This window comes from Strix aluco, chromosome 8 (genome assembly GCF_031877795.1).
Source record: "Strix aluco isolate bStrAlu1 chromosome 8, bStrAlu1.hap1, whole genome shotgun sequence".
Classification (NCBI taxonomy): Eukaryota; Metazoa; Chordata; class Aves; order Strigiformes; family Strigidae; genus Strix; species Strix aluco.
In genome coordinates this window covers 2,191,240-2,218,064 of record NC_133938.1, presented here as the reverse complement: position 1 = coordinate 2,218,064, position 26,825 = coordinate 2,191,240, and the positions used below count along the sequence as shown (strand labels likewise).

The 26,825-nt window shown below is 49.7% G+C and overlaps 2 protein-coding genes across 8 annotated transcripts in view; both read left to right on the top strand.

Moving 5' to 3' along the window:
* Window positions 1–8,249, top strand: part of PDE4B (phosphodiesterase 4B) — a 196,000-nt gene extending 187,751 nt beyond the window's left edge. For all 7 annotated transcript variants that reach the window (XM_074831796.1, XM_074831797.1, XM_074831799.1 and 4 more), the window contains 7 exons: window positions 283–381; window positions 524–688; window positions 1,103–1,202; window positions 1,908–2,062; window positions 2,160–2,282; window positions 3,266–3,448; window positions 6,152–8,249. In XM_074831796.1, the coding sequence (XP_074687897.1) occupies window positions 283–381; window positions 524–688; window positions 1,103–1,202; window positions 1,908–2,062; window positions 2,160–2,282; window positions 3,266–3,448; window positions 6,152–6,517 (1,191 nt within the window). In that variant the 3' untranslated portion in view covers window positions 6,518–8,249. The remainder of the gene's footprint in view (window positions 1–282; window positions 382–523; window positions 689–1,102; window positions 1,203–1,907; window positions 2,063–2,159; window positions 2,283–3,265; window positions 3,449–6,151) is intronic.
* Window positions 8,250–18,492: 10,243 nt separating this feature from the next.
* The window catches only part of SGIP1 (SH3GL interacting endocytic adaptor 1), a 58,259-nt gene continuing 49,926 nt past the window's right edge, over window positions 18,493–26,825 (top strand). The window contains exon 1 of the mRNA XM_074831795.1: window positions 18,493–18,875. Within this exon, the coding sequence (XP_074687896.1) occupies window positions 18,866–18,875 (10 nt within the window). The 5' untranslated portion in view covers window positions 18,493–18,865. The remainder of the gene's footprint in view (window positions 18,876–26,825) is intronic.

The window sequence follows — 26,825 nt, the reverse complement described above, 5'->3', positions numbered from 1 at the left end:
TTTCTTCTTGCTCCCTGGAAACACACATCACAAATAATTCCCCTGCCACACAGAGAAATGTCGTCTCCTTGTACCAGTGCTTTGGCATCAGCCCTTCTCGGTTCCTCTGGGTTTGTGTGCTTTATTAAGTCTGCGTGTTTGTGCACTTACGTAATTACCGTAATGAAGATTGAATTTGCATCCTTCTAAACTTTTGGAAAATGCAAAAGGTGTGGTGCAAGTGATAAATGCAGAGTTGTCTCAAAAAACACTGTAACCATTCTCTTTTTGTCCTTTCAAAAGGAACTGGAAGATCTGAATAAGTGGGGTCTCAACATATTCAATGTCGCAAGGTATTCCCACAACAGGCCGCTCACCTGCATTATGTACGCTATATTTCAGGTTCGTGATTTTCTGATCAAATCTGCTGTTCTTTTACAACACTATTTTAGTTTCTGGCTGCTTCCTGTTTTGCTGCCTTCTGCAGTACGACATCCTTATTTGAGATACACACGTGCGTCTGCTTGTACCGTTTGTCATACAGGAGCGAGATCTCCTGAAAACGTTCAAGATCTCATCAGACACGTTTGTGACGTACATGATGACGCTGGAAGACCACTACCATTCGGACGTGGCTTACCACAACAGCCTCCACGCCGCTGATGTCGCCCAGTCCACGCACGTCCTGCTCTCTACCCCCGCGCTGGATGTGAGTCCCCTGGTTTGAGCTAAAGCGCTTCGCGTCGGGCAGCAGCCGTCGCGTTTAAAGGTGGGATTAAAAAGCTTAAAAGCGCCACGTTGCCTGGGTGAACGGAGGAGAAAAACGTTCAGCGGAGTCAATTGCCAGCAGCACTGAGACTTGCAAAAAGCAGCGTGCTGCCTGCTCTGCTGAGGGCTCGGTTTGCTGCCAGGGAAATCACCATTAAAAAATAGCCACAGCAGCTTTGCCTGTAATCTCTGTTTCATCTTAAAGAGCACGTGCTGCTTGTAGACCTTTCTTCTGAGTAAATGTCCTCGGAAAACTAATTTAAAAAGCACAGTTTGTTTCTCTAAATCAGACTCCCAAACTGTGGAGAGATAAAGTGTAAGGACTTTTCTGACAAATTCCTTTTTAACTTCCTAGGCCGTCTTCACTGATTTGGAAATCCTTGCTGCAATTTTTGCAGCGGCAATTCATGATGTGGATCACCCTGGGGTCTCCAATCAATTTCTTATTAATACAAGTGAGTTTTGTTTCAAAAACAATAACAACTTCATCTGCAAACTTGGAAACTAATGAAAATGCATTTTCCATTACACTGAGGTCACAAATTACGACTTTCAGACTGCATTGCTTTCTCAAAATATTGTGCAGTAAACTAGTTAGACATTTGGAAACAAAGCAGTAATTAAAATGAAATTCCTAACAAAGGGGGCTATTGTAGTACAATTTGCAAAGTGCCCTCGAATCTTGCGAATATCACTACTTGCTAACACATAATAATTCTTCCAGTCCTGAGTGCAAATTTTATCATTAATATGAGATAATTCTATTGCTATTGACAACGATAAAGCTAAATATTGTGGATCATATTGTGTTCTGCAGCAGGCCAAGCATGTATCTTGATTCCAAAATATGGGTATTGTTCTTTTTTGGAAAGTGTGCTTGCAGGACTCAACGCTTTCTGTTGTCAGTGATTCTGAAGCCCGTAACTAAGTCAACCGAGTACTATTTTGTTCATCAGAAGCAAGCAAAGGGCTGTTTATATTATATACATATGTGCTCCGATTAGAAAACCGCACGCTCTTGGCACGCATGAAGCAAAAAAAGAACACTTTCCCTGATTTATTGCATACAGATAAACTTTTCAGTACCCAGGACAAGCGTTTGCTGTTTGAAATCACACCTTTCCCGTGCTGGAGTCACATATTTGTGCTTTTCTTGATAGATTCCGAACTAGCCCTGATGTACAACGACGAATCCGTCTTGGAGAACCACCATCTTGCTGTGGGTTTCAAACTGCTTCAAGAGGAGCACTGTGACATCTTCCAGAACCTGACCAAGAAACAGCGTCAGACGCTCAGGAAGATGGTGATCGACATGGTACGAGCTATGCACATGCTGCTCCTCTTCTTAAACAAAAAACTGGCTTCTTTGTGTGGCTGCCCCTACTGAGAATCCCCTTTTCGCTTCTCTAAAGGTCTTGGCGACAGATATGTCCAAGCATATGAGTCTGTTAGCTGATCTGAAGACTATGGTGGAAACGAAGAAGGTGACCAGTTCAGGAGTCCTCCTTCTGGACAACTACACCGACAGAATACAGGTACGTCCACCAAGTTTCCTGGATTTTGTGTGTTTTGTTCAGGATTGAAGAAACCATGCTCCCGTTTTTAGTGTGGCTTTTCAGTGGGCCAGATATAGAAGCTACTGGCCTAAATATTCAGCAGTCGTTTTCTTCTGTTCTGCACCACAGAGGTACAAGGTGGTCCCATACCTCTTAGGTAAAGGGGATTATGTTTTTAACACTTGGACATAGAACTGCAAACATGCACATTCTCCTGGACTTAATCTATGAAGCTGAGTTTTTGAGGGCTCCTGAATTTCCTTGCTGCTTTCTCCCATTTGCTTGTCCTGTTGAAAAAGTAATAGCAAGACTGCAAGAATTTGAGTTGTAACCCCATACCTAAAGCAACCCTCACACTGAGCTGGAATTCGTGCTGTACAATCTAATCCTTGATTCCCAGAAATGACAAAGCAGTCCTGGAACAGGGTTCTGTAGTTAGTAGGACAAGATACATCCTGATCTTCTCTCCACTTTGATGGCCAACTTCTTAAGAACCAGACCCATGGGAAAGCTCTCCTTACCTTTTTATTTAAGACTGCTGATGTTTAAACAGGTCACTCTGTTGCTGTCTTAAATCCTTGCGGCCACAGTTAGTCAGGCATATTTTTTTGTGTATGTGGAAGGGATATTACTCATTTAATAAAGTTGGGAGCATTTAACCATCTGAGAGCGTGGAAATAAATTTTGAATGGTGGGAAGCACCTGCGTTCAAAAACAAACCTGTATGATGTAATTAACATTGCCACAACTCAAGATGTCTGAAAAACTTAGAGCAGGTTCTACTTCTGAAGCGGACCGTAGCAGCTAGTCTCACATATGGAGGCGTTACGATGTTAATATTTTTATAGTCTGTTGCATAATCGAAGAATCTTGTTCTGAATTAAGCAAGCAGATACAGCTTGAAACTGTCCTCTTTTTTTCCCCATTTGATTTTATGAGTTTTCTGATGAATGTAATTGCAGGTTCTCCGAAATATGGTACATTGTGCGGACTTGAGCAATCCCACAAAGTCTCTGGAGCTGTACCGGCAGTGGACGGACAGGATCATGGAGGAGTTCTTCCAGCAGGGAGACAAAGAGCGAGAAAGAGGAATGGAAATCAGCCCAATGTGTGACAAACACACGGCATCAGTGGAAAAATCACAGGTAATTGGCCCCGAGCTGCGTTTTTGTGCTGCTTGAACTTGTGTTTTTAAAGCGGAGACAAAATTCATCTGCTTTCTCGAGCACAATTAGGCAAACAGCCAGCTGTTCAGAGGGTTGGTTCTGATTGACCCTGACATCCAGCTGTGCCTGGAGCTCATATAGACTGGCGAGGCTGTTCAGGCTCCTTGATATACCCCTTGGCGTCCCCTCGTTTCCAAATCTGAGTTCATCTTGCCCACTTTCTGTCCCGATTTCCAGAGCGAGTTGGTTTCCTTTTGTTCCCTGGGCTTGAAAAGTGCAATTCTGATCTCCCTTCTGCCAGGTCTCTCCTACCTTCACACCCTCCAGCCTCCTTAATTAGCACCTCCTAGACCTACTGACATCGTACCCACATTTATAGCAACGCCAGCCCCATTGAACTGCAGGGTTAGGAGCTTCTCCCAGCTGGGATCCGCTTCAGGACGCGGGAAGAGCCTGGATGTTGGTCGTTATTCAGCCCTGGGCAGAACAGTTTTGCGATGCGGGATCTGGCCAGTTAAGTTAGAGGTCTGATGGAGCTGCAGTGTGCTGGGTGAAGTCAAAGAAATAGTTATTTATGTCAATACAGACCTTAAAAGGAGCTGGATATGTCCTTTTTTTTGAGATTAACTGGCTCATGGCGAGTTCTGATTCATAGATTAAACGGTTTCAAGGTCAGATTTTGTTCTGACCTGTGTAGCACAGGCCATAAAATTTCACCCGGTTAGTCTGTAATGAAGCCAGTAATTTATGTTTGCCTAAACATATTCCAATCTTTATATAATGGTGTCTTGGTTGTTGTTTTTAAATGACTCGAGCAAGTCATCATCGAGGTTTTTCAGCTTGAATAAGTAACAAAATTGATGATAATTATTTCCAAATGTTCTCTTGGGCTAAGCCAAGTGGTTTCAAAATTATTCACTCAACCGCATGGTGATTTTGTTGGAAAAATCTGTCTTATTTGTTAACCTAACAAGAAATGAATCCTTTGGCCGGGCTTGGCCAGAAAATGCCCATGTGCTCCACATGTGAGCTCCCAATTTTTTGTTTCACATACACACTTCACGGGGGTTTCAAAATGGCATTTTTGCTATGTAGAAAGAACAGGAATTGCACAAAATGGCTACCATTGAAATCCCAACCAGTGGCAAACGAGAGAGGGAGGTGGCATGTCCGTTCTGGAGTGAAGCAAGGAATTGCTTGGAAAAGATATGCAAGTATTTCAAAGCTCTAGATGTTACCTCTTTACATCAAAAGATTTTAAGATCAGTGCTCAGCCATCTGGCCAGCAATTCCATGATTTGGGGTGTTTAAAGAAACAATGACCTGACTAGGAGGTGACTGATCTCCAGCCATGGGTGCTGTACAGCCCTGGAGTGTTTTGGGGTGGCGGCGGAGCCGTTAGCTAACCATACAGAATTTTTTTTTTTTTTCACTTTAAAAGTGCTCCGGAACATGTGCTGCAGGAAATTTTCATCACCTTTTTGTTTAAGCTGCCTCAACAGTATGTTACAATTGAATGTTAATGGTTCTATTGACATCCTGTTGTGTCTGAAGGAGGCATGTGTGATTTCCAAAGCAAACATCTGCGCGTTGAGTCTGGCCCCTCTGAGAGCCATTTTCCTGCTGCACAGAAATGTTGTCCAGCGGAGCGAGGAGAGAAGTGACACATTCTGCCAAGACGGAAGAATTTCAATCCTCTTTATGGCCATTCAGTTTTCTCCATCCTGGACGTACGTCCTCTTAGTCAGACAATTGAAAAATTGATTTCGCTCGGAGCTTACGCGCCGAGCAGCGGAAGGGCTGACGGACTCGGCCACAACCCGCGCGGTTTCCACCACTGGCACGTCACTCCATAGGAGCCTTCGTGCGGGAGGAGCTCTTCTTGGGATGAGCCAACAACCTTTCTGCGCTCTTTCTGAAACAAAACAAAAGCTCTACAAGGGCCAGCCCCACCGAGAAACACAGTGGCTGCTTCAGCAGAGTAGAAATGCTGAAATATTTGAAGGTGTAGGGCCGTGAAACAGTTCAAAATAGGTACAAGCTACACGCCGTCGTAAAACAGGCCTAAAGGTCAAACTTCAGTCCATAAAGCAGTGACATTCGGCGCTGGGAGGGCTGGGAGCACTGGTGTTTTCACAGCCACCAGCCCCATGCCCACCCTGGGGTAACAGCGGTGTTACCGTTGATGCATCGGCCGTGTCCTCAGTCACTGGGGAATCCGAAGAGACAGCAAACCTCCTCCCTGCTTGGGCTGGAGGAAACCATCATCTAAAATGCCTCTCTGCACCAACAGCTGGTGAGAGGCATCCCTCAGTGGGACGTTTTGTCTTCAAAGTGGTGGTTTTGCCCCCAGTTCTGCAGGGATGGGGTTGATCTGCTGGTCAGGAAGGGATATTTAAAATCACGCCTGCAGCTCTGTTGCTGCGTTGCCTGGTGGCTCCTGCTTTTAGTTAAAACTTTAATCCAGGGTTTGATTCTGCACATCAACCTATCCCAGCGTTGTAGGTGCAGCTTCGGGTATCAGATGATTATGTCTGCAATTTGTGCTGGTTCGGGGACTTGCTCTGGGGTGGGTGTTTTACTTGTAAAAATGATGAATTAACAGCATTTGAACTTTTTATCTGCTGTCTTAGCTTCTAGCCATTCCCTTCCCCTAAGAGTGCTTGTTCCTGTGTTTCTCAGGTGGGATTCATCGACTACATTGTCCACCCGCTCTGGGAGACGTGGGCTGACCTGGTGCAGCCCGATGCCCAGGACATCCTGGACACGCTGGAGGACAACAGGAACTGGTACCAGAGCATGATACCTCAGAGCCCATCTCCTCCGCTGGAGGAGCGGGGCAGGGACTGTCAGAGCCTGATGGAGAAGTTCCAGTTTGAACTGACGCTGGAGGAGGAGGATTCAGATGGGCCGGAGAAGGACGGCGAGAGCATCGGCTACTTCAGCAATACAAAGACACTCTGCGTGGCCGACCCAGGGGAAGAGGATTCACAGAGGGAGGCGAACATAGAAATTGTGACAGAAGACACGTCTCCTGTCGACACATAATGTCCTGTACCTGTGTGAGTGGATTTTAAACACTTGATGAGCATGCAAGCAGTCTCACGGACTAGCCTGCAGCCTGGGTCTGAGGCCTGTGTCTAACATTGGCTGAAAGATCTTCCCAGCTACTTGAGATTGGAGTCAGGGTTAAAGATCGTGTAGTGAATGATTGCTCAGGAAATTAACAGGTGATTTGCGTTGTGGTTTAAGCCTTGTCAGCTAAGAGCATCACGTTGTCCTGGAGCTGGCTTGGGTCCGGACTGAAGAGTAAATGACACACAACTGAGAGATTTTATACTGTTAGTTTTGGAATTTATACCAGTTAGACTGATAGAAACTACTGATTAATAACTCTCCATATAAAACCTGTCCACCTGACCACCTGTCTGCAGACCTGTGTGCCTTCTTTGTAAACACTTTCATGTCTTTTCAAGAGTCTCTTAATTAAATACACGGAGTTTAGTATAAAAAGTGACACAAAGTGTTTCCAAATTGACGGATACTTTTTTGATTCTTCCTGTTACAAGAAGCAGTCTTCCTTTTTTTCATGGGCAATACCTGTCACTTTATTGCAGTTAAATCACTTTTACAGACTAAGTAGAAGGGAGAAACCCTCTGTTTTGCATTACTGCACCTTTAATCGTCTTCTTAATACCCCAGGCGACCCATTTAAAGTCACTTCATGCCGTCGTGCACCATCTCTGTTCGCTTGCTAGGAATAACAGTATTTTTTCCTCCACGGGGTTTTGTTTTTGTCGTGCGCAGGATAGAGGGTAGTTTGTTTCCATGGCACAGCGCAGTACCTATATAAGTAAGCGTGATAAGGCAGCGTGTGACGCGCGTTCCCCCTCGGCAGCTCCTTGGCTCAGTGGAATTTGCACGCTCGGATATTTGTGTTCCTCTCGCCTACCGTTCACGTTTCCTAGGTTTAGGTCCACCGTCCTCCTCCTGCACTGCCTTGAGCTCTAACACCTCCATTACTGTTTATAACAGTGTATTTATTACGTAATGTATATACTGTAATGTTTTGTAAGTTATTAATTTATATGAATTAACATTGCCTGTGGGCGGCGATGTTAATTGTGTAGAAAACTCGGAATAAGAGTTGCCTTTTTTTCTTGTAACCTTTTGTATTGCATAAAATACAAGAACCTGAACATAGCTGAAGAGACAGACGCAACCCAGGAAGGGCATTCAGGTGGCAGCCGCCCGTAGGGGGGGTTTCATCTTCCCGGCGACCCAGGGTGGGGGGGGACACCAGACCCCCAGGGCAGCAGGCGAGCGGTTGGAAGTGCTGAAAACCTAGAGGGGAGATGGGGGGGAGGGAGGGGGGAACCAAAAAAAGAAACCCCCGCAAACGGGCCGGCTTTTAAATGTCACGTTCCAATTTCTGAACAACCCAATGTGAATTTCTATGACAAAAATGTGAACTGATGTAATAATTGTGCTGTGAAACTTCTTCTGACAAAGCTTGTCCGGCATCGTGAGCGGTGTCAATCTCAGTTTGTAAAATATGTTTCAAGCTTTTGGTCCAACTTGTGACTAACTAGTTAATGAAAATAGCACAGTTGTGCATGATCAATGGGTTTGTATGTCTGTTGAACACTGCATTGTTCCAGGTGGTTATTTTATTGTTTCCAAAAGTTTCACACAATGTATGTTATAGTATTATATATTGTGTTCAGATGCATTCTTAAGAGATTTTTATATGAAGTGAATAAATGAAAGCATGACCCTGCCTGCGGCTCTTCGTGCTGCTTTTTTTACCAGCTCGGCGTGGGCAGCATCTCAACCACAGGCAAGAGGCGGCTGCGCTGGGCCGGGACCCGGCTGGCACGGGGAGGGGGCACAGTAAATCTGAACCCTCCCACGGCCAAAACCCAGTCTTACGAACGGGAAGAGAAGGGTTTTGCCTTCCTGAGCGGCGGCGGAGCGGTGCCGGTGCGGGTGGCAGCGGCGACAGGAAGGCGATGCAGACAGGAAGGCGATGGCCGCGGCCGGCAGCACAGCCTTCGCCCGGGGCGGCACTGGCTCGCGGGATGCTTTCATGTCCCGGCCTGACCCAAAACAACCGATTTTTCCAGTAAAAAAAACATCCTGCTGGCAGGCGGTGGGGGGATGTGGGGATGGTGGGGACCCCGGGCCACCCGCGATGCCGGGCGGGGGGGGAGCCCCCGTGTGTCATTTACGTGGGTTTACCGTGCCCGTGGCTCCTGGGGATGCACAGAGGTGGGAAACGGGTTCTCGGGCTGGAAAAACATTTGCAGTTCTGGGTGGGGAAAGTGGCCAACGAGGACAGATGGCAAAAAGCTGAAGTCGCAGGTGAACCACCAACCCAACACCAGCGGGTGCGGTGGGAGGGAGGTGGTGAGCCCAGGTGCAGGGCCTACACGACCACGGGGTGCTCTGCCGTGGCCCCCTCCCCTCTGCCAGCCCTTACTCACTTTATTTCTTTGCCTTCACTCAGTTTATTTCTTTCCCTTCATTCTCTCTATTTCTTTCTCTTCATTTGCTTTATTTCTTTCCCTTCCAGTGACCTAGTTCTGCCAGGCAGCGGCTTCAGCGCGAGTCCATGCAAACACGGTGGTGTTGCTCTGGCGCTGAAATAACAACCTCCTTTCACTTCTCCTTCTCAGCAGCAGCAGAGGAAATGCTCTGAGGGCAGCTACGTTGCAAAACTAACCCTAAACCCTTCAGTTTTCCTTCCATTTTTGGGGTGGGGAAGCCCAGTTCAGGTGCAGGGTGGCTTGCTGGTTGGCTTTTCCTCTCCTCGGGGGATGAGGATGCTTCTTGGCTCTGTTTTACCATCCTCACGTCCAAAATTCCCGCCAGCCCTGACCCCCCGTGGGTTTTGTGTGGTTTCCTGCAGCACGTCGGCGTGGAGGAGGCAGCCACATAGTTGTTGGCCCCAGTGGACAGTGCTGAGGGGTCCCCGCTCCCCCTCCACGGTGGTCACCCCACGTGCTGCCTCCAGAGACCCTCCCCGGCAGGTCCTGGCTGCACCCAAGGGGGCTGGGACCCACCACTGCTTGCATATTGGGGGAGAACAGGATGAAAAATAAAACCTGCAGGAAATCAGGGTGCAGCAATAAGGCTTTTCTGGGCTCCCAGGTCTGCAACCGCGGTGCGCAGCAACTGCAACGTGCAACCGGGGAATGGAAGTGTAGCCCAGGTGTGAGGGGGTGTCCAGGAGGGGCTGGGGGGTGCACAGGACCCCAGCCCAATTGGACGGGCTCAGGACCTCCCACCTCAGCGCCGCGGGACGAGGGGGAGCACACACTGTCCCCTCCTTGCTGCCAGCATTAATGATGGGTGCAACCAACAGCCTCTGCTTCAGCAGCTGCCGAGGACAGTTTCCTGCTGAGGGTTTCGGAGGGGTTTAAGGGGGGTTCAGGGGAGATTTCCTGAAAAAAATCAATCCCGGGGATGAGCCACAGTTCACTCTGTGCCAGAACTGCCTGGGGCGTGGGGACAAGGGTCCTGCAGAGCCCCCAGTGCTGCCAGGAAACTTCTGACCTGGAGGTCGGCGTTGTTAATAGAAACCACGATGCAAAGAAATAAAATCATAAAGCAGCCCTGTCATTTTTTCCCATGGCGCACAGGCGCTGCGCCTGCTCTCCGGGGTGTGGGGCTGGTTTTCCGTGTTGTTTTCACCACCCCCCCCCCCAAGTCTGTAGGAATTTGGGGTGAGCGTGGGCACGTGCTGCAAGCCGGTGCTGGTCCCTGCTGCGGCCCGAGCAAAAAATGTTGAAGAAATCTTGGGTTTCTCTGAAGAAAATGTGGATTTCTTTCTGAATAATGACATGCAGCGGCAGCTTTGTGCCAAGCCATCAGACCGGCATTTGTGGGTGTCCTGTGCCCTCACTGGGGGCCTGGCTGGGGACAGGGGTGCTGAAGCCACAGCAATCACCTCTGCATAAGAAGCAAAATCACCTTTAGAAATGTGTTTTTACGGCAACAGGTGCTGGGTGCCTGGGAGCTGAATGCTTCTGCTCGCATTTCGGCCCCGCCGAGGTTGGTTTCATGTCCATCACGTTCGCGGGGGGATGCCCCCGTGTCCCCGAGCACTCCGTGATCCGCAGCACTGTGCCAGCCAGCAGGACGGAGTGTTGCCCAGGTTATAATCCAACCATTAAAGATTTGCAGAGTGCTGGAAGCGGTTTCCTAGCTGAGGAGGTTTAGGCGCCACTGGTTTAAAGTTCACCTAAAAGCCCTACAGATGAAAAAAAAAAAAAAAAAGAAAATTCGAAGTGCTGACAGTTTCGTAGTCAAAAACAGGAAGGAGCTGGGGGCTGGCGCACAAAGCTCAGATTTTATCATGTCTGTGGTGCTGGAACGGAGCCCGAGGGCTCACAGCACTGGTAGCCTCTGTGTGAAGGGGAGGTGGGTCTCCCAGTCCTCCCAGTCTGGCAATGGGGACGCCGGCTGGGTCCCAGTGCTGGCTGGGAAGGACAGGGCAGGTTGTGGCCCAGCTGATGCGATTTAAGATGCGTTCAGGTGTTTTAGCTCTCCCAAACATCCCTTTTGGGGTGACACAAGGAGCTCAGCCTCAAGATCTCCCTGTCCCCAAGGTCTCCCTGTCCCCAAGGGCTCCCCAACTCCAAGGGTTCCCCAACCCCGGGACCATCCCAGCCCCTGTTATTGGTGTTTGAAGCAGCTTCAGACGGGGCCGAGCAGAGGATTTCGGGGACATGAAGTAGTTTGTTTCACTTCTTCCTTTGCCTTCGCCACCCTCCCGCCGCGCTGCCCAGGATGGGCCCTGCAAGGGGCCCTGCTCTGGCCGGGGGGCCACATCCTGCTTTGGGGTGCACCCCGCTTGGTTTGGGGCGCAGCATGGCCCGTGTTGGGGTGCAGGATGCTGCAGTTCAGGGTGTACCGTGCGGCATTTCAGGGGGTCACTGCCATGCCACGGACAGATTTCAGTCTGTGACAGGGACAGGGACAGGGAGCATCCCCAGGGAGCATGGGTCCCCCTGGCGCAGGGCTCAGCCCGCTCCAGTGCCCGCTGCCCGCCCCATCCTGCCTGCACACGGCTGCCTGCACAGCTGTACAGCTCCCATCCTGCCCATGGCTGCCTGTACAGCCCCCATCCTGCCTGCACACAGCTGCCTGCACAGCTGTACAGCTCTCATCCTGCCCACAGCTGCCTGCACAGCCCCCATCCTGCCTGCCCATGGCTGCCTGCACAGCTGTACAGCTCCCATCCTCCCCACGGATGCCTGTACAGCTCCCATCCTGCCTGCACACAGCTGCCTGCACAGCTGTACAACTCCCATCCTGCCCACGGCTGCCTGTACAGCTGTACAGCTCCATCTGCCGAGGCCCCGGACCACTGCAGAGCGCAGCGCGGCACTGCAGGACACTGCACGGCCGGGATGTGCACAGCGAGGATGTCCCCAGCGGGGGACACAGCTGGGACACGCACCGTCGGGGTCCAGCACAGCTGGAGCCACGCACAGCTGGAGCCACGCACAGCTGGACACCCAGGCAGCTGGAGCGGCACATGGCGGGGCCCCAAACAGCTGGAGACGAGTCCAGCTGCAGCTCTGGACAGCTGGAGCCATGCACATCTGGGTCCCCGCACATCTGGATGCCCGCACAGCCATGCATCTGCACATCCGTCTGTCTGCACAGCTGGATCCCTGCACAGCTGGATCCCCACCCAGCTGGAGGCAGGGCCTCCAGGCCCACTTTGGGGTCCTCACCTTTGGGGATCTGGCTGCCTTTTCTGCCACGTTGCCCAGATGTTTCCCAGCACGACCCTCCTGCCCTCTCCCTGCTCCGACGTGCTCCAGCCTCACTCCCTCTTACTCCGTAGCGGCTCACAGCTTCGCATTCGCTGAGCTGATGTCCAAGTGCAGCTGGTGGGATCCAAACTGACCCGTGGGACCCATCACGACCTGACTTCTTTGTCCCCCACCTCCTGCTCCTCCCGTCTGACCCACACTGCCTTCAGGTTCCACGCATGTTTTTATCGAGTCTTACAATATGGATCTTGCAGAAAAAAAATCATTTTTTCACAAGGGATGGATAAATGTATCTTCTGTGGCAACGTGGGCCATGTTGCTGGCGTCTGGAGGGTGCAGTCATGTGAAGGGCATTTACAGGCACATGCCCGAACATGACACGGCCACCACACCAGAAGTGGGGAGTCACGAGCCTTGTGGTTACACCGCAGCGGCAACAAGGCTGAGTGTTTGGCTTCCGTGTGCCTTGAACTAGGCTGACCATCACCTCCCCGCAAAGCGTGCTCCCACCCAGCCCGCGGCAGATGCCTGGAAACACCCTCGAGGGGTGAAGGAGACACCCAAAAGGACCATGCCCTTTGCAGGGGGTCAGAGAGCATCTTCTTGGGGTTTTGGAAACCAACAGGGGCAAACGCTTCCCCTCCTGCTTGCCCGGGGTGTTTGTTAACAGCACCCTCTGCCTTGGGGTTCTCAGGCAGGGTGGGTGCTGTTCCTACACAGCAGCCAGGGTGATCACCCATACGAGCACCCCGATGCCCAAGCAACAGCAAAATACAGCAAATCTAGCTCTCTGCAGCAAAATACAGGCAGACCCTTGCAGCAGCACCAAAGCGCGCTCTTGGGGCTGGGGGAGCAGATGTAGGAGGGTTTTGCAGCAGAACAGTGGTAAGAATATTGTCAACATTAAAATACCATTTTTTTTTCCATATCCTCCTTCACAGCCATGCAGCAACTGGGGCTCCTGCCTGCCCTGGGCTCTGCCAGACCCATGCAGGTTGCGCTGGTGTTTGCTCCCGCGTGGTCAAGGCCGTTGGGTTTTTTAAACTCTTTGAAGTGAATAAGCCATCAGGCCTAGGGGGAAAAAACCCCATGTCTGATATATTGTTGGATTTGGACCAGTGCAAAAATTCCCAGTTTATTTTCCACTGGGGCTTCCCATTGCAGGCAGCGTGGCAGCATGTGGGTACCCCGGGCTGTGCTCACCCGCTCCCCTCAGCACCGTAGGGAGAAGCCCCCCCCAAACCACAGCTGGAGCAGAAACCATAGACTCATAGGTAAACCTGATCTTATTCTTTGGTTTCCCCCCCCCCCCTTGCTAATTGATACTCTAATTAAGCTGATGCTTAAACTATGGGGAAGAGGGGAACAGAGCTCAGAGCCTGCTTTTAGTTGTTCTCATGGCTAACGAGGGAACAGTGTCCAAACGCATGAGGTTTCATTGAAATACCCACAGCTGACACTGTTCCTGTAGAGTTTATTTTACATTTCAGAGCAGACGCCTGCTTCGAGGCTGAAGCCCTCAAAGCCATCAAATCCAAAATGGGCTTAATAATATCTAGGACGTGTGGTGTGGAGTGGGGCTGCAAAACCCCAGGCCTGTGGGGTGCACGAGGACTTTTTCCATGTTCCTGAATGCCTTCTTTCTACCAGAAAAAAAAAGCAAACCCATTAACAATGGTCTGCCAACTCTTTTCTGAACAGTTGAGTGGTTGATGGCAGGGCTGGGGGCAACCCTCAGCTGTGCCCTGTCCCCCTCTGGGCGTGGTGCTGGGGCAGGTGATTAACCTGATTAGCCCCTGATTTAGCAGGGGTGTGGGTGGGGGCTGGGAGGAGCTTCTGATGCAGAGGAGGTCGCTGGGAGGAAGAGGGAGCAGAGGAAGGTGGGTTTTGGGGTGGTACGTGCAGGAGGTGTCCCTCCCGGCTGGGCAGAGGTGGGTTTTGATGGCTGCTCCACCAGTGGTGTTGGTAAATAGACGTTTTTGAGCACGGTGCCTCTTTGCAATGTGATTTGGAGTGATATGGAACAGGAATCCCAGCCGTGCTGGCAGGAGTAGCTCACGGGGCATGCATGGGGCTCCCATCCCGCCTTTACACCCCAGGGCGTAGCCTAATTACCTCTGCTTACATGATAGCTATTAAGTAAGGTCGAGTTGGCTCCAGCAGCGTTAAATTGCTCCTTGAGCGTGGAGGTTGTGCCAACACCCCCGTGCCGCAGGGGCACCCAGCTGCCGCTCGGTGGAGGGTCCCTGCTCGGCAAAATGTGAGTTTTGGGGGGCACTGAGCAGGGCTGCTGGTTCTGGCATGGGGATGCCTGGCGCCCTCCGTGGCCCGTGTCCTGCTCGTGCCTGGTGATGGAGGCGGTCGGTCCCATGAGTGTTTGGTTTTAGGGGAATTGCTGCCCGTTTCCAACCCTGTTGTAACTTGTGCCGTGGTCGTGATTAGGGGGGGTTGCTTCCTGAGGATGGTTTGGGGTCCTGGGGGGGTGCTTGGCAGGGTGCAGAGCATTTTGCAGGGGGGGCCCAGGCAGGTTTGTGTGCCCCCCAGGGCTGTTTCCCTGTGTGCCTGTGGGAGCAGGTATTGGGGAAAGGCAAGAGGTAGGAGAGGGGCTGGGGATGCAGCGTGTGCCTGTGCTGTGCCCTGTCACTTCCCTGATGAGCTTCTTCCACATTAAAGTTCTGCTCTTCTCTGGCACCCCATCCAGCTTCCCTCCCTATCTAAGCGTGTGTCCCACGGGCTCGCTCCTGCATCCCTCGTGTCTCTCCTTGGAGCAACTCACTGAGACGGAAAGGACTCAGTGGCTCTTTGTGCGTGGGAAAACCGGGGATGAATAGAGCAAAAAAACTAATAGAGCAGAAGGTAACAGGCTTTATTGTGGAGCGAGGAGCAGCTGTGTCCTGAAAAGGGGCCCCATGCCTAGGGATGTGGGTGGATGCTACTCCTCTCCTCCGGGCAGCCCGCGGGCCTTGGTGCTCCCACCCGGGGTGGTGGCAATGAGCTCTCCATGATGTGCAGGTAGGGAGAAGCCTTTTGAACAAGGAATTTTGTAAATACGTCGCTTAATCAGAGCCCAAATGGCAGCCTGTGCGAGGGGTTGGGTTTGTCTTTAGCTGTCCTACAGCAAAGCACAAACATCCACGTTTGCAGGGAGGGTCCTGCATCCCAGGATCTCCAGCGAACTCCCGTCGACCTCTAGTGCCCTGCATGGAAGAAACTAATTTTATAGAGGAAGAGGCAAAGGGTTGAACTTTGGAAAGTGTATTTTGCAGGTGATGGGGAGAAATCCCCAGCGCTGTGAGGTGATGGGAGCTCTTGGTAACGCGGCTGCCGAGGGGTCTGGCCCTCTCTGCTGTGTTTTCACCAGGAGCAGATAAAGGATGAGTTTATTTTTAGTGAAGGTTTAATTAGGGTTTAGTGAAAGGGTTGTGGAGCCACGTATGGGGAGATGTAAACAATCCACTGGCTGCCCATTACAGCCGTTAATGCGGGGGGGATTTGCCAGGGCCAGATCCCATGCGGGGATGATGCTGGTGGATTTGGGCTTTATTTAGCAAATCCCCCTCTGTGCTGCACCCCGCGCTCCTCGCCCGCCCCAGGGGCACCGTGTCCCCGGCCGGCCGGGGGACGAGCTGGGCTCCTCCACTCCCGCGGTGCCTGTCACATGTACCTAAAGCATGACTCTGCTCGGATATGAGTAATGCACTCTGGTGACTCACTTTCTGCCTCTTCTTTTTTTTTTTTTTTTTTTAAGGCAGTTGACTTTGTCTGTTGATGTTTACTTGCAGCCTCCTAAAGCGTATCCTTCAGGAACTGCCTGAGATTTCCAGCGTTTTTGCTGAGGGATGGCCATGTGTGGACTTAGCGTGGTTGGAAATGGGTTGGAAATCCGTAAATACCAATTTTACCTTGAAATGCAAAGGGCTTGCCCTCTCCGTGTGCTCCAGCAACGACCCGGCTCTCTCTGTGCCTCCCGCCTTTGGGAAGAGCCGGTGCAGAGAGCAGGTTGGTGGTGTCGTTAGTGTGGGGTTAACTTTGCCCTCAGGAAGGTGAGTTTCGGTCTTGCCACATGGCAGGAATTATTTCACAAGGTTGAGGCATCCCGCAGAACCAACCAAAGCTGGAGCCGCACACGAGTTTCCCGCCTGTGCTAATGCTGTACGAGCCAGTGCAATGCAGAGGCTGCCATAACTCAGCACTAAAATGGAGGAATTTGGTGAAGATAAGTTATTTTACCCATCGCCCAGCTTGGGAGGGGGTTTGCAGGGGAGGTTACAGCTCTTGTCACTTGTTTAAGGAGGTGGGCTGCTGGGTCTGTCCCGGCTGGAAGCAGAGTTACTGGGATGGGGGATGGCTCCTGCAACGCTATGCCCTGATGTGCAACAGCTTTCTGAATTTCAGAGAAATTCTGGTGTGTCCAGGAGGAATTTGGACACAGCAGGTGTGTACCCATCACCTGGGCATCCTGCTATATGTGCCAGCCTGGTTCCTCAGGGGGTTTCGGGCCTGGTCTGGGGGGGCAGTGGAGGAATGTTGGGCATGTTGCGCTCGCCCTGGGATTACAAACAGATTTCCCAAAGGCGCTGGGCACCCTTCCCTGCGACCCTGCTGCCCGTGCTGAAAGCACAGGCAGCCAAGGCAGGTCGCAGAAGCTCTTTGTGAGGATTAAACAAACCATCTGTTAAATAATCCTGGGTGTGTGGTGGTGTTTCTTGCTGCTGGGATGGGCGAGGGCTGGGGCTGGGGACGCTTTGGCACTGGGGACAATCGATGTAAAGACTCTGTTGTGGCATTGAAGCTCCTTTCCCCTCTGGTGTATCCAAACCCTTGGAGGTACTTGGCATTTGGATTTTTTTTAAAGTGAAAAATGGGATTTTTATTTTTTTAATGGGGAGGGAAAAATTTATTTCTTTTTTTAATGGGATAAATGCTGCAGGTATTCCTCTCCCTGCTTGTGAGCAGGGTGAAGTCCTGAGAAATGCGTGTGGCTGACTGGGACCATCCTAAAGATGTGATGTGGGGTGAGAGGTAGAAGTTAAATTTCCATCACAGATCCAAGGTCATGCTGAAAAGCTGCATCTGCAAGTGCCAAAACGGGCTGGTTGTGCTTAAAACGCTGCCGTTGTGCCCGGTGGGGAGCAGAGGGGGGGAGGCAGCTCCTCTGCACATGCAGGTTGGTGCTGGTGGTCATAACCCCCGTTTTTGGTGGGTGTCGGGCTGCAGTGGTGGCCTTGGGGACAGCCCCACGTGTGCCCCCAGCCTGGGTGCCCTCGGGGCTGTCCCTTGCAGAGGTGGGTGCTGTTTTAGATGAGCCACCCCAGGGATGGGGCTCCTCTTCCTGCAGCTGTGCATGGGGACTGCTTCAGAGCAAGTGTAAGAGGTTTTAAAGCATCTTTCCTGCCAGAAAAAAAATAACTGATCTGTTGGAGCTGGTTAAAGCCAATTTTGCCAGAAACAAATTTGCATCTTGTCCTTTTACTGGTGTAATCCTAGCAGTGTCCCGTGTAACTCCCACGTTGGCATTGCCTGTCACCTCCAGCCAAACTCCCCCCCCAGCTTGTAGCAGCTCTCAGAAATGGTTTTGAAGCCGACGAGGGTCGCACACCCCGTCGTGGGGGGCTGGCTGTGGTCAGGCTCTGCGCCGGGGGGGAGCTGGCAGAGAGAAATGAAGGAGGATGTGGCAGTTTGGGACAAGCTGGGGTGGCACCTCGTAGGGCAGCGGTGGCATCAGCTGCAGGGATGGGTCAGCTCTTGCAGCCCCCCCACTCCCTCCCCAGCCTCTTTTGTTCCCCACTTTGGCGATGCTTCGGCCGCTCTTCAGGCGAAATGAATTCCCGGGCGCTCTCGGAAGGCAGTCGGGGAGAAATTTCTCCCGCATCATCCTTTCGGGGCTAATTGCTGGCGCTGTGACGTCAGCCCGATGGATTTCTCTCTTGAATGGCTGCAGGAGAGGCGAGGAGGCCCAGCGCTCGCGGATGTGCACCCGAGCTCGCAGCCCTTCTGCTCGCCGAGCGTGCCGAAGCTCGCACCCGCTGCCTCATCCAGGCTGGATTGATTTATTGTTTTCCCCCCCTTTTCCCAGCCGGTCTCCCCACACGCTCCTAATCTGACAGCGCCTGGTAATTAATCTGGCTCCTCCAGCCGCTGCAATAGGATTAGAGGGAGGGGAAGTGCGTCACGAGGTACGAAGAGGGGTTATGCTTTTGGTGGTGAAAGTGTGTGTGTGGTGGTGGGGGAAAATATGGGAAATAGGTTGGTGTGTTCCCGGGGGGGTGTGTCGGGAGCGAGCGCGCATGTGAGGAGGTGTGGGGCGGGAGGGACTGGCTGCGCCGAAGCCGAGCCCGGCTCGTCCTCCCTTTCTCTCAGCATCCTCCGGTGATCCTGGAGGTGATACAGGCACAGCAGCATCCATGGCCTGCCGTTAGCCTCAGCTCCTTTTTTTTTTTCCTTTTTTTTTTTTTTTTTTCCCCCTCCTTGTAATTCTGGCAGCTAAGTGAGCCGGGGACCGGAGGCGTTTGGTTGAAGGGCTTACATTAAGCATCTGGTAACTGGGATCGTATTCTCCTGTATTTTTTCAGGCTCCTTGGAAATTGAGGAATGCAATTCTGCCACCATGATGGAAGGTAGGTGATGATCTGAGCATGTCTTTCAGGATTGCTAGAGTTTTAAAAGCAATAGGGGAGGAAGGAGGATGCACTGGACCTGTGTGTGTGAATCCCTTTCCTTTTAAAAAAAAATAATAATAACAATAATAAAAATAAAATCCTCCCCTCCCCCTAATCCCAACCAAACTGAAGCACCCTGCCCACTGCCGGCGAGCTGGCGGATGGTGATATAATATCAAGTCCATCAGGTTATTTGCAATTCCATCCCCAGCCCTGTGTAGGCAGTTCGGGGTATGCAAACGCCAGGTTCCCCGGCAGAGCTGTCGGTTCCTCCAGCCGGTGAGGAGGGAGCCCAGGCTGGGGCGGGTTGCTTGGCATTTTGGTCCTTCAAACCATTATTTTACCCTCTGCTGGGAAACCCACTTTTTCAGCCTGATGTGATGCACAGAGGATGAATTTAAGTGATATCTGCACACAGAACCGGGGGCTGTGAAGCCTGTCGATGATAGGTGGGATTAGGTGGTTTTACATGGATGAGCATCTTTTCAGTAGGAAACAAGGATATTTGAAGTTAAGGTAATTTTTGTCATGTAGTGTCACTGGTTTGAAGATGCAGGCTCTGGGGGAGGGGGGGGGGGGGGGGGGGGTGTTGGGTTGAGGCTTATTGGAATAAAAAAAGGAAATGAGAATGAAATATGGGCTCCAGGCACAAGATACTTCAGGGAGCACTGTGAGACTGTGCGTCTGATCATGTGTGGGAAAAGCCCCTGGGCATTAAAGAAATTTTAACCTGTGTCGTTTGTCTCGGCTGTATGTAAAGCTGCTCTTCATTTATTTATTTTTTTAATCCCTTCTGGAGTAAGATGCAGGGAAAGGAAGACTTTTGAATTTATTTTTTTGTAGCAGAATAGATACTTCAGGGCCAAGAAGATCAAAATATCCCTTTTTTTTAAAAAAAAAAAATAATTTTGTGGCCCATTGGCCGAGGCAAAAGGGCCTGCCTCAGCAAGGGCTGTGTGGGGCCGCATCCAGCACCGGGCTCGCGGCGCTGCCGGCATGTTAACCAGGTGGCTGCCCGGCCTTCCCCGAGATGACAGGCAGAAATTGGGCTGCTTCTCGGTGTATCCCTGCAAACAGTGCTCTGCTACCCTGTCCAAACTAACCTAGACAGGTGTTGGGTTCCACACAACCAAGGCGTCTTGGATTGACTTAAAATATTTGCCTAAACCTTAGAAATTCAGGTGCTGGAATTGGCCATCTGTGATCACCGGAATTGCTTCTTGCTATTTTTTTATTTTTGATTCCTTGGTGTTCAGAGAATGAGTGGTGTTGTCCTTCGATATAAGGAAATACCTTCTCTAATACTGTCTTCTCCAATACTGATGATCGTCACAAGCAAAAGAGATTTTAATTTTAGACCATGACATCAAACTCATCACACTGTGCTGACATACATGGCATGTTGGGAACCAGGCACACAGCCTGTGCAAGAACAGGTAATTTTAGAGAAGATGTCATTAGCAACAGAGTTTCTCTCAAAAGTGTCTCCATTTGTGGAGGAATTAATGTAGATAAATTGAAGTTGACCTGCTGTAATTCTTGGTTTGTGTTATTTAACTAGTTTTGAAGCTGAGTGGGGGGAGGCAGTTGGGTTTTCTTTTTTTTTGTCTTTTTTTTTTCTTTGAGGATTTTTGCCTTGTTTGTGAAATGCCCACAGTGTGCTGCTGTGCAGGAGCCGCAGCTACGGTGGCCAAGGCAGGTGGGCGCAGGCAAGGACCTGGCCGGAGAGGTCGGCCAGGGATGGGGCAGCCACCTCGTCAGGCTCTGGCAGAGGTGGAATCACCTTTCATGAACCACTCTTGTGTTTTTAAAAAAAAAAAAAAATCCTAGCCATAAAAAAGTTTCCCTGTTATCTGTGACTTATTAAATTGCTGAACATGTTGTTCCCCAACTAGGTAATGAATACAGGAACCTAGAAAAGAAGCGAGAAAATTGGAAGAAATAATTACTGCTTTTGATGAATTTTTAAACACTTGCTCTATTTGTGCAAGAGGGAAACTCTTGTGACCAATATCCTACTGAAACACTGACACCTTGCAGAGATGCTCTCTTTTAACATAGAAATGCTTCAAATATGCTCAGCTCAATTGGATCTGGAACTTTTAAACCTGCACAAAATAACTATAGTTCCCTGCAGTAAACCTGTTAAAGGGTTTTAATTATTATTATTTTAATCTCTCGTCTCACCAAAATGTTGGACGTTGTGCTGGAAGCTGAGGGTGGAGCTCAGGGAGAAGCTGGACTGTGCCTGCCTGGCCCATGCTGGTGCCCACGAGCAGCCCCAGCACCCCTGGGGTGCAGAGCATGGGGCCACCCAGCATCACCCATGGCTGGCAGGATGGACCTGGCTCAATTGATGTTTTTGGATCCTCTTCTTTGGAAACAAGAGTATGTGGCTCCTTGGGAATGATGCGGAATGTGCAATTTGGACTGGTTTGTTCTGAACCCAATAGGGAATATTTTTCTCATTCTCCTGGTAGATGGGAAGAAAAAGTGTGTATTTTTCCCTGTAGGTTTTTTAGATATCATTGTGATTTTTAAGCATAAGTGTGGACACTGTCTCCAGAAACCAGTCCTTGCTGGGAGGAGACCTAAACACATGCCTCACAGTGTCTCAACCCCCAGAAGCCGACGGTCCTCCACCTCCATAGCACGATGGGTGCAGCGTGCACCCATGTTGGGCATGGTTTTGCTGTGCTTGGCCTCACTCAAACAGGTGGCAAGTAGGTGTTGAGGATGGGGACTAAACCCCCCTCATCTTTGAATTGACAAAAATAACCTGCAGCAAAACTGTACTGCATGTCAGCGCTAGATCTGAGACCCAAACCGCTGCTGGAAAGGTCCCACCACATGCTGGAAAGGTCTCTGCATGTGTGGCTGTAGATATGAGAGGTATTTAGATGTTCCCTTTGATTGTAAAATAACTCACTAGTACTCAGAAATGCTCTGGGCATGTCGTTAAGGTAAACATCCGTGCACAGGAACAAGTTTATCTCCTTTTTTTTAATCCATCTGTTGCATCTCCAATGTACTGAAGGTATTTTATACAGCTTAATTAAGTTTTGAAATCGCTGTTGCAACATGTCACCCAAGCCAGAAGCTTGGTGATGTTCGGAAAGATTAGACAACGTGTGGCTGATGGGAGCAGCCATGGTTACGTTGGAGAAGGTCATGTCTTTTGTGGGAGACAGTACCCGTGCTTCTCCAGAGCCCGAACAAGACATTTTCTTGGGAGAAGCTTTCTCAGAGAGGAGATTTTTCTAACTCTTTTCTCCAGGCTTTTTTGCACCTGTTTCTGGGGAGTTGGGTCACTCTGGGAAATTTCACGGGTGACTGGTCACATCAAAAATGGCAAAAACTTTCTTGCATCATCTTTTAGCAATGGTTGTCTCCATGTCTTGTGTTTTCATCGTGCTGAACAGTTAGTACTGGGGTCAGAGGCATCTAATGGCACGTTTTTCTTGATTAGGCAAAAAAATTGGCTTTATTATATTTCAGGTGGTCTCACTTCAGTAAATGGTGTATTTAAACGTGCTTAGTGTTGGCAGTGTGACTTGGCAAGGAAATGACCTGGTAGAAACACTTGGTTTTTATTTGAGAAAGCCAATAGCCGATTTGAGGCAATTAACATAAATTCAGGCATGGATGTCAAAACCATCCCAGAAAATATGTGAGGACCATAACACTAAATTAGGACCTGTATTTTCCAATACTTTGAGCAGTAACACATGACCGAGCTTGGGCTTGCAAAGAGGCTCAGGGCTTTGGCTTGCAGGAGCATCTCCAGCCGTGTCCTCTGAGATCTAAGGGGGATTTTTTCAGACCTGCTGGAACCTGCTGCCTAACCAACAGGCCTGACACTGGTGAGGAAACTATTTTTGTCATGAATGCAGATTGTTTGACCCTTCTGTCATGCCCTGCACAGCACAGAGAGGTGTTGTGCCTGAGCCAATGGCTCAGCTTCCCTTGTAGCCCAGGGTGGGCGGAGGGCTGGGGACACTTCACCAATTCTCAAATTCAGACATGCATAAAGCTTTTTGGAATGTGTTTGGAGGGCTGGTCCTGCCCACAGATGCTGCCTGCATGGGAAAACTGAGATTCTGAGCTGCTGAGGATGAGGCCCATGAATATGGGGGCTTGGGAGGTGAAGTGTTTGCAACAGAAAGGGCAAGGAGCTCTTTAGCTGTTGGTTTTGTGGGTTCAAAAGCAGGGGATGTGGTTAGTGTGTCCAACCCAGAGCTGCTCAGGGGATAGTGACGTGCTCCCTCGCTGCATCGTGGCATCTCCAGCAATGTCTCATGCACTCCAGGTTAGAGCTGGCCTGGCAAAACTGGACCCGAAGACCATCCCCATCAACATGGATTGAATTTGTTCAGCTGAACAGGTTGCAGTAGCAACCTCTAGTCTAGAGAGGAAAAAAACCCAACCTTTTTGTAGGCATTCAGACCCTTCCCACTGAGATGGTTTGGGTTTTTCCAGCTCTAGTCCATTGGCAGCATGTCCTTCTGCCCTCAGGGAGGGAAGAGATAAATGGCTCTAGCCCAAAACCAACAACCACCAAGAAAAAGGCCCCACCCAAACCCTGGGAATTTGGGAAATGCTTTGGACTGGGGCTGGTGGTATTTGCCAGTTAAAACCCATATGGTGCCAGTGTGGTGGCTGAAGTGGTGGCTTTGAGGATTTAAACCAAAATACAAGCGAGGCAGCAAAACCTGACGTTTGCCTCATGCCTAAAATGATCAATGGGATGTAGCAGCTGAAGCAAAACCCAAACAAGGTTTGTTTTTTGGGTGGAAAGGAGAGACAATATGGCAAAACCCAGCTGTGTGTGATGCGGGTCTGCAAAATGCCTCCTTGGAGTGAGCGCCAGTTTAAAGCTTGCCCTTGGGCATCTCGAGCTGGTGCCCAAACGCAGCAATTTGGGTTTCTCTGCCAAGGCAGAAACTTTCTGCATGATTCATTGCTCTCTTTCAAATTTTAAAGAGACTTTAGAAAACAATTACAGGTTAGATCAGGTGTCTATTCTTCCTGAACATCCATCACAGGGTCTTAAGCAGTTAAAGGTGGAAAAACGTGGTTGTGCGTGGAAATACCCGTTCTTAAATGCTGGTGCTGAGGCTGCGAAGCCGTAGGTGGTACAAAATGTGATTTACCCAGCACTTGTGCTGGGGATTCTGACCCACTGCCAGGATCTGAGAGGCGACAATGCGGAGGGAAAAGTGGAAAGGAGGGGAAAGGCAGAGCTCCTCCCCAAGCCAGTGACCTTAAACTATTTGGATGCCCAAAACTTGCTCTAGTTTGACTTTCTCTAAAGATCCATCTGCCTTTGGAAAATCGATGGGGGTATGATGCTGGCTGTCTCCCTGCCTGGGCTGCGAGAAAAGATCATGTGTGATAGCATTCCCATTTTCTCTGCTGGCCCAATATAGCCTTTGTTTTTTTGGTGGTTTTTTTTTTTTTTTTTTTTTTTTAACTTTAAGACAGTATATTTGAGTTTTTACAGGTTCAATAAGAAAAAGGCAAACACCTGGCTGCCGTGCAGTTTGTTTGTTGGCAGAATGGGCAGTTCATGTGCAATGCAGTAGTACAAAGTGTAGCCCTGTTTGCCTTGCCAGCTATTGAATAGCCTCAGCTATTTGTTTTTAATAGAAATTCAGTTGCAGGCTGATCTTTCTGGGGGCTTTGGGAGGGTTTTTTTCTTTATCTGTGTGAATGAAAGGAGTAAGGCTTGCAGTGGTTACAGCTACTGGGTTTTTTTGCAATTCCAGCCTCACAAAATGATTTATTTTAATTTTCAGTTTAGTTTTAGATGTGTTTTATTTTCATAGGTGGCCGCCTGGGGTGAGTGTCCATTCCTGGGAGCTGACAGCATGGGATTTTAGGGCTGTCTTTTGGGATCAGTCACGGAGCTCCCACCTTGCCCTCCCAACCCCACCTCCTCCCCTGCATACCAGTGGGCTTCCCTGCAGAGCTGAGGAGGGGAAATTCCCTACCATGTCCCTATTTACACTGGGTTAGTGCTGACAATAATATTGTTTGAAAGCAGTGAGGTACCAGGACTGACAAAATCATACTTTGCAGGCCGTGTTATCTGGGAGTTATTCCTTACCCATCCCAGCCTCAGAAAAGCACCCCTGACTTTGGCACATCTTTCTTTGCATTTAAATTATGACTTTTTGTGTGTGGCTTTTTTTCTTAGAGTTATTGGGGGGGTGGGGGGGAATCTCTTAAAATTCTCCACCTACATGTTGCAGGGAATTTAAAACATCAACTTGAGATTAATGTCATCGTGCGTAGGATGTGTGGAAATAATCTTGCAGGGAGGTTTGGGGTAGGTTGAGCCGAGGAGGACGGGAGCCACGGTTTCGCAGTCTGCCCTCACCACCCGGCTGCAGCTGCTGGGAGGATTTCATACAGCCCCACAAATATATTGGTTTTCTGAAGTTGGAGCTATAGAAATCATTAAAGGTGCCCCTTGTTATTAGAGCCACTTAATAACAAACGGGTGTCAGGCTTTTAAATGCATGTGTGAGTGTTGGTGGGCATTTGGTTGGTTTGTGCTTCCTTTAAAATACGCCCCCAGCATCACCCTTATTGCCCGGTGGGTGCAGGTGAGACGGGCTGCACCCTGTGCCCTGCTCCTGTTACAGACAGCATCAGCTTCAGGAACAACCTCAGGTCTAAAATATCAGCCTGGATGAGAGGGTTTTTTGGTTTTGATGACTTAACTAGAAGCTTTTGTGTTGGTTGAAAATGAAAATAAATTTGGGTATTATGAGACAGTACTTAAAAAAAAAAAAATCTATATCAAAATCATCCCTAAAGATCTGAATCCCCTTGCCAGGACCAGGCTTGGGGTGGTCAGTGGATGGATGCAGATCCAGCTCTGTGTGCTTTTGAGGGGTTATTTTTTTTTTTATTCACTATTGCTGGGAGAAGCATGATTAAAAATAATCTTCCCCAAGTATTTTGCTGTCAGCAAATAATAAATGCAATGCTGCTAGAAACAGTCCTGTAACCACCTCGTTACTGGTGGGGTTTGCTTGGAGCTGGTGTCATTGGTAAATATTCCTGATGATGAGCTCTTCTGGGGCACTTTTAGGTCCCTCTTAAGGTGCCCTTCCAAATGTCAAAGGTGGACTTAATTTTTAATATGGTTTACTGGAGTTTTGCAGGGCTTTGGCCTGGTTTTGGCATTAGTGCAGAAGATGCATAAGCAGCCTGTGTTATTAATAATAAGGTCATTTATATGGTAGAAGTTATTAATAATAAGGTCATTTATGCTTCATGTTTACCTGGCTTCTTTCACCTGGGGACCTCAAGTTCCTTCACACTGCATGGTTCCTCTGCGGGGAGACAGATGGGTGGAAGAAGCTCCGTCAGTTTTGTCAAATGCTGCCTGGAAATGAAGCCTTTCTTTGGGTCAGGTCTCCTGCTCTTATTTTTAGTTACACTATTGCCACGGTTAATCACTGCTTTAAAATCAAGGTATTCATTTGACAGCAGACTGTGGGAGGAACAGGATGGTTAGAGGAACTGAGAAGAAGTGTCTTGTCACGCTTTATTTTGGGTGTAAATCTTCATCATACCCAAATGTGAATATTGCAAATTTTTTTTCTGGATGACCAAATGGAGAGCAAGTGATGCTTTTCCCTGGCAGCTCACCCGGAGTCATACCTTGTCCCCAAGGAAGCAGCTCCTGTGTCACACAGGTGACACACCCACCCCGCCAGCCCAGGTGTCCTCTTCTCCACCTGAGACATCGGGAGAGGGAACTCCTGGAAGGTCACACAGATGCCAGCTGCAGCAGGGTGGCCTTGAGCGATAAGTCACGGGGTGGATGAAAGGCTGTTTCTAAGTGACACATTTAGGCAGGGATTGTGGTGAGTTTTAATAAGTCCTTACATT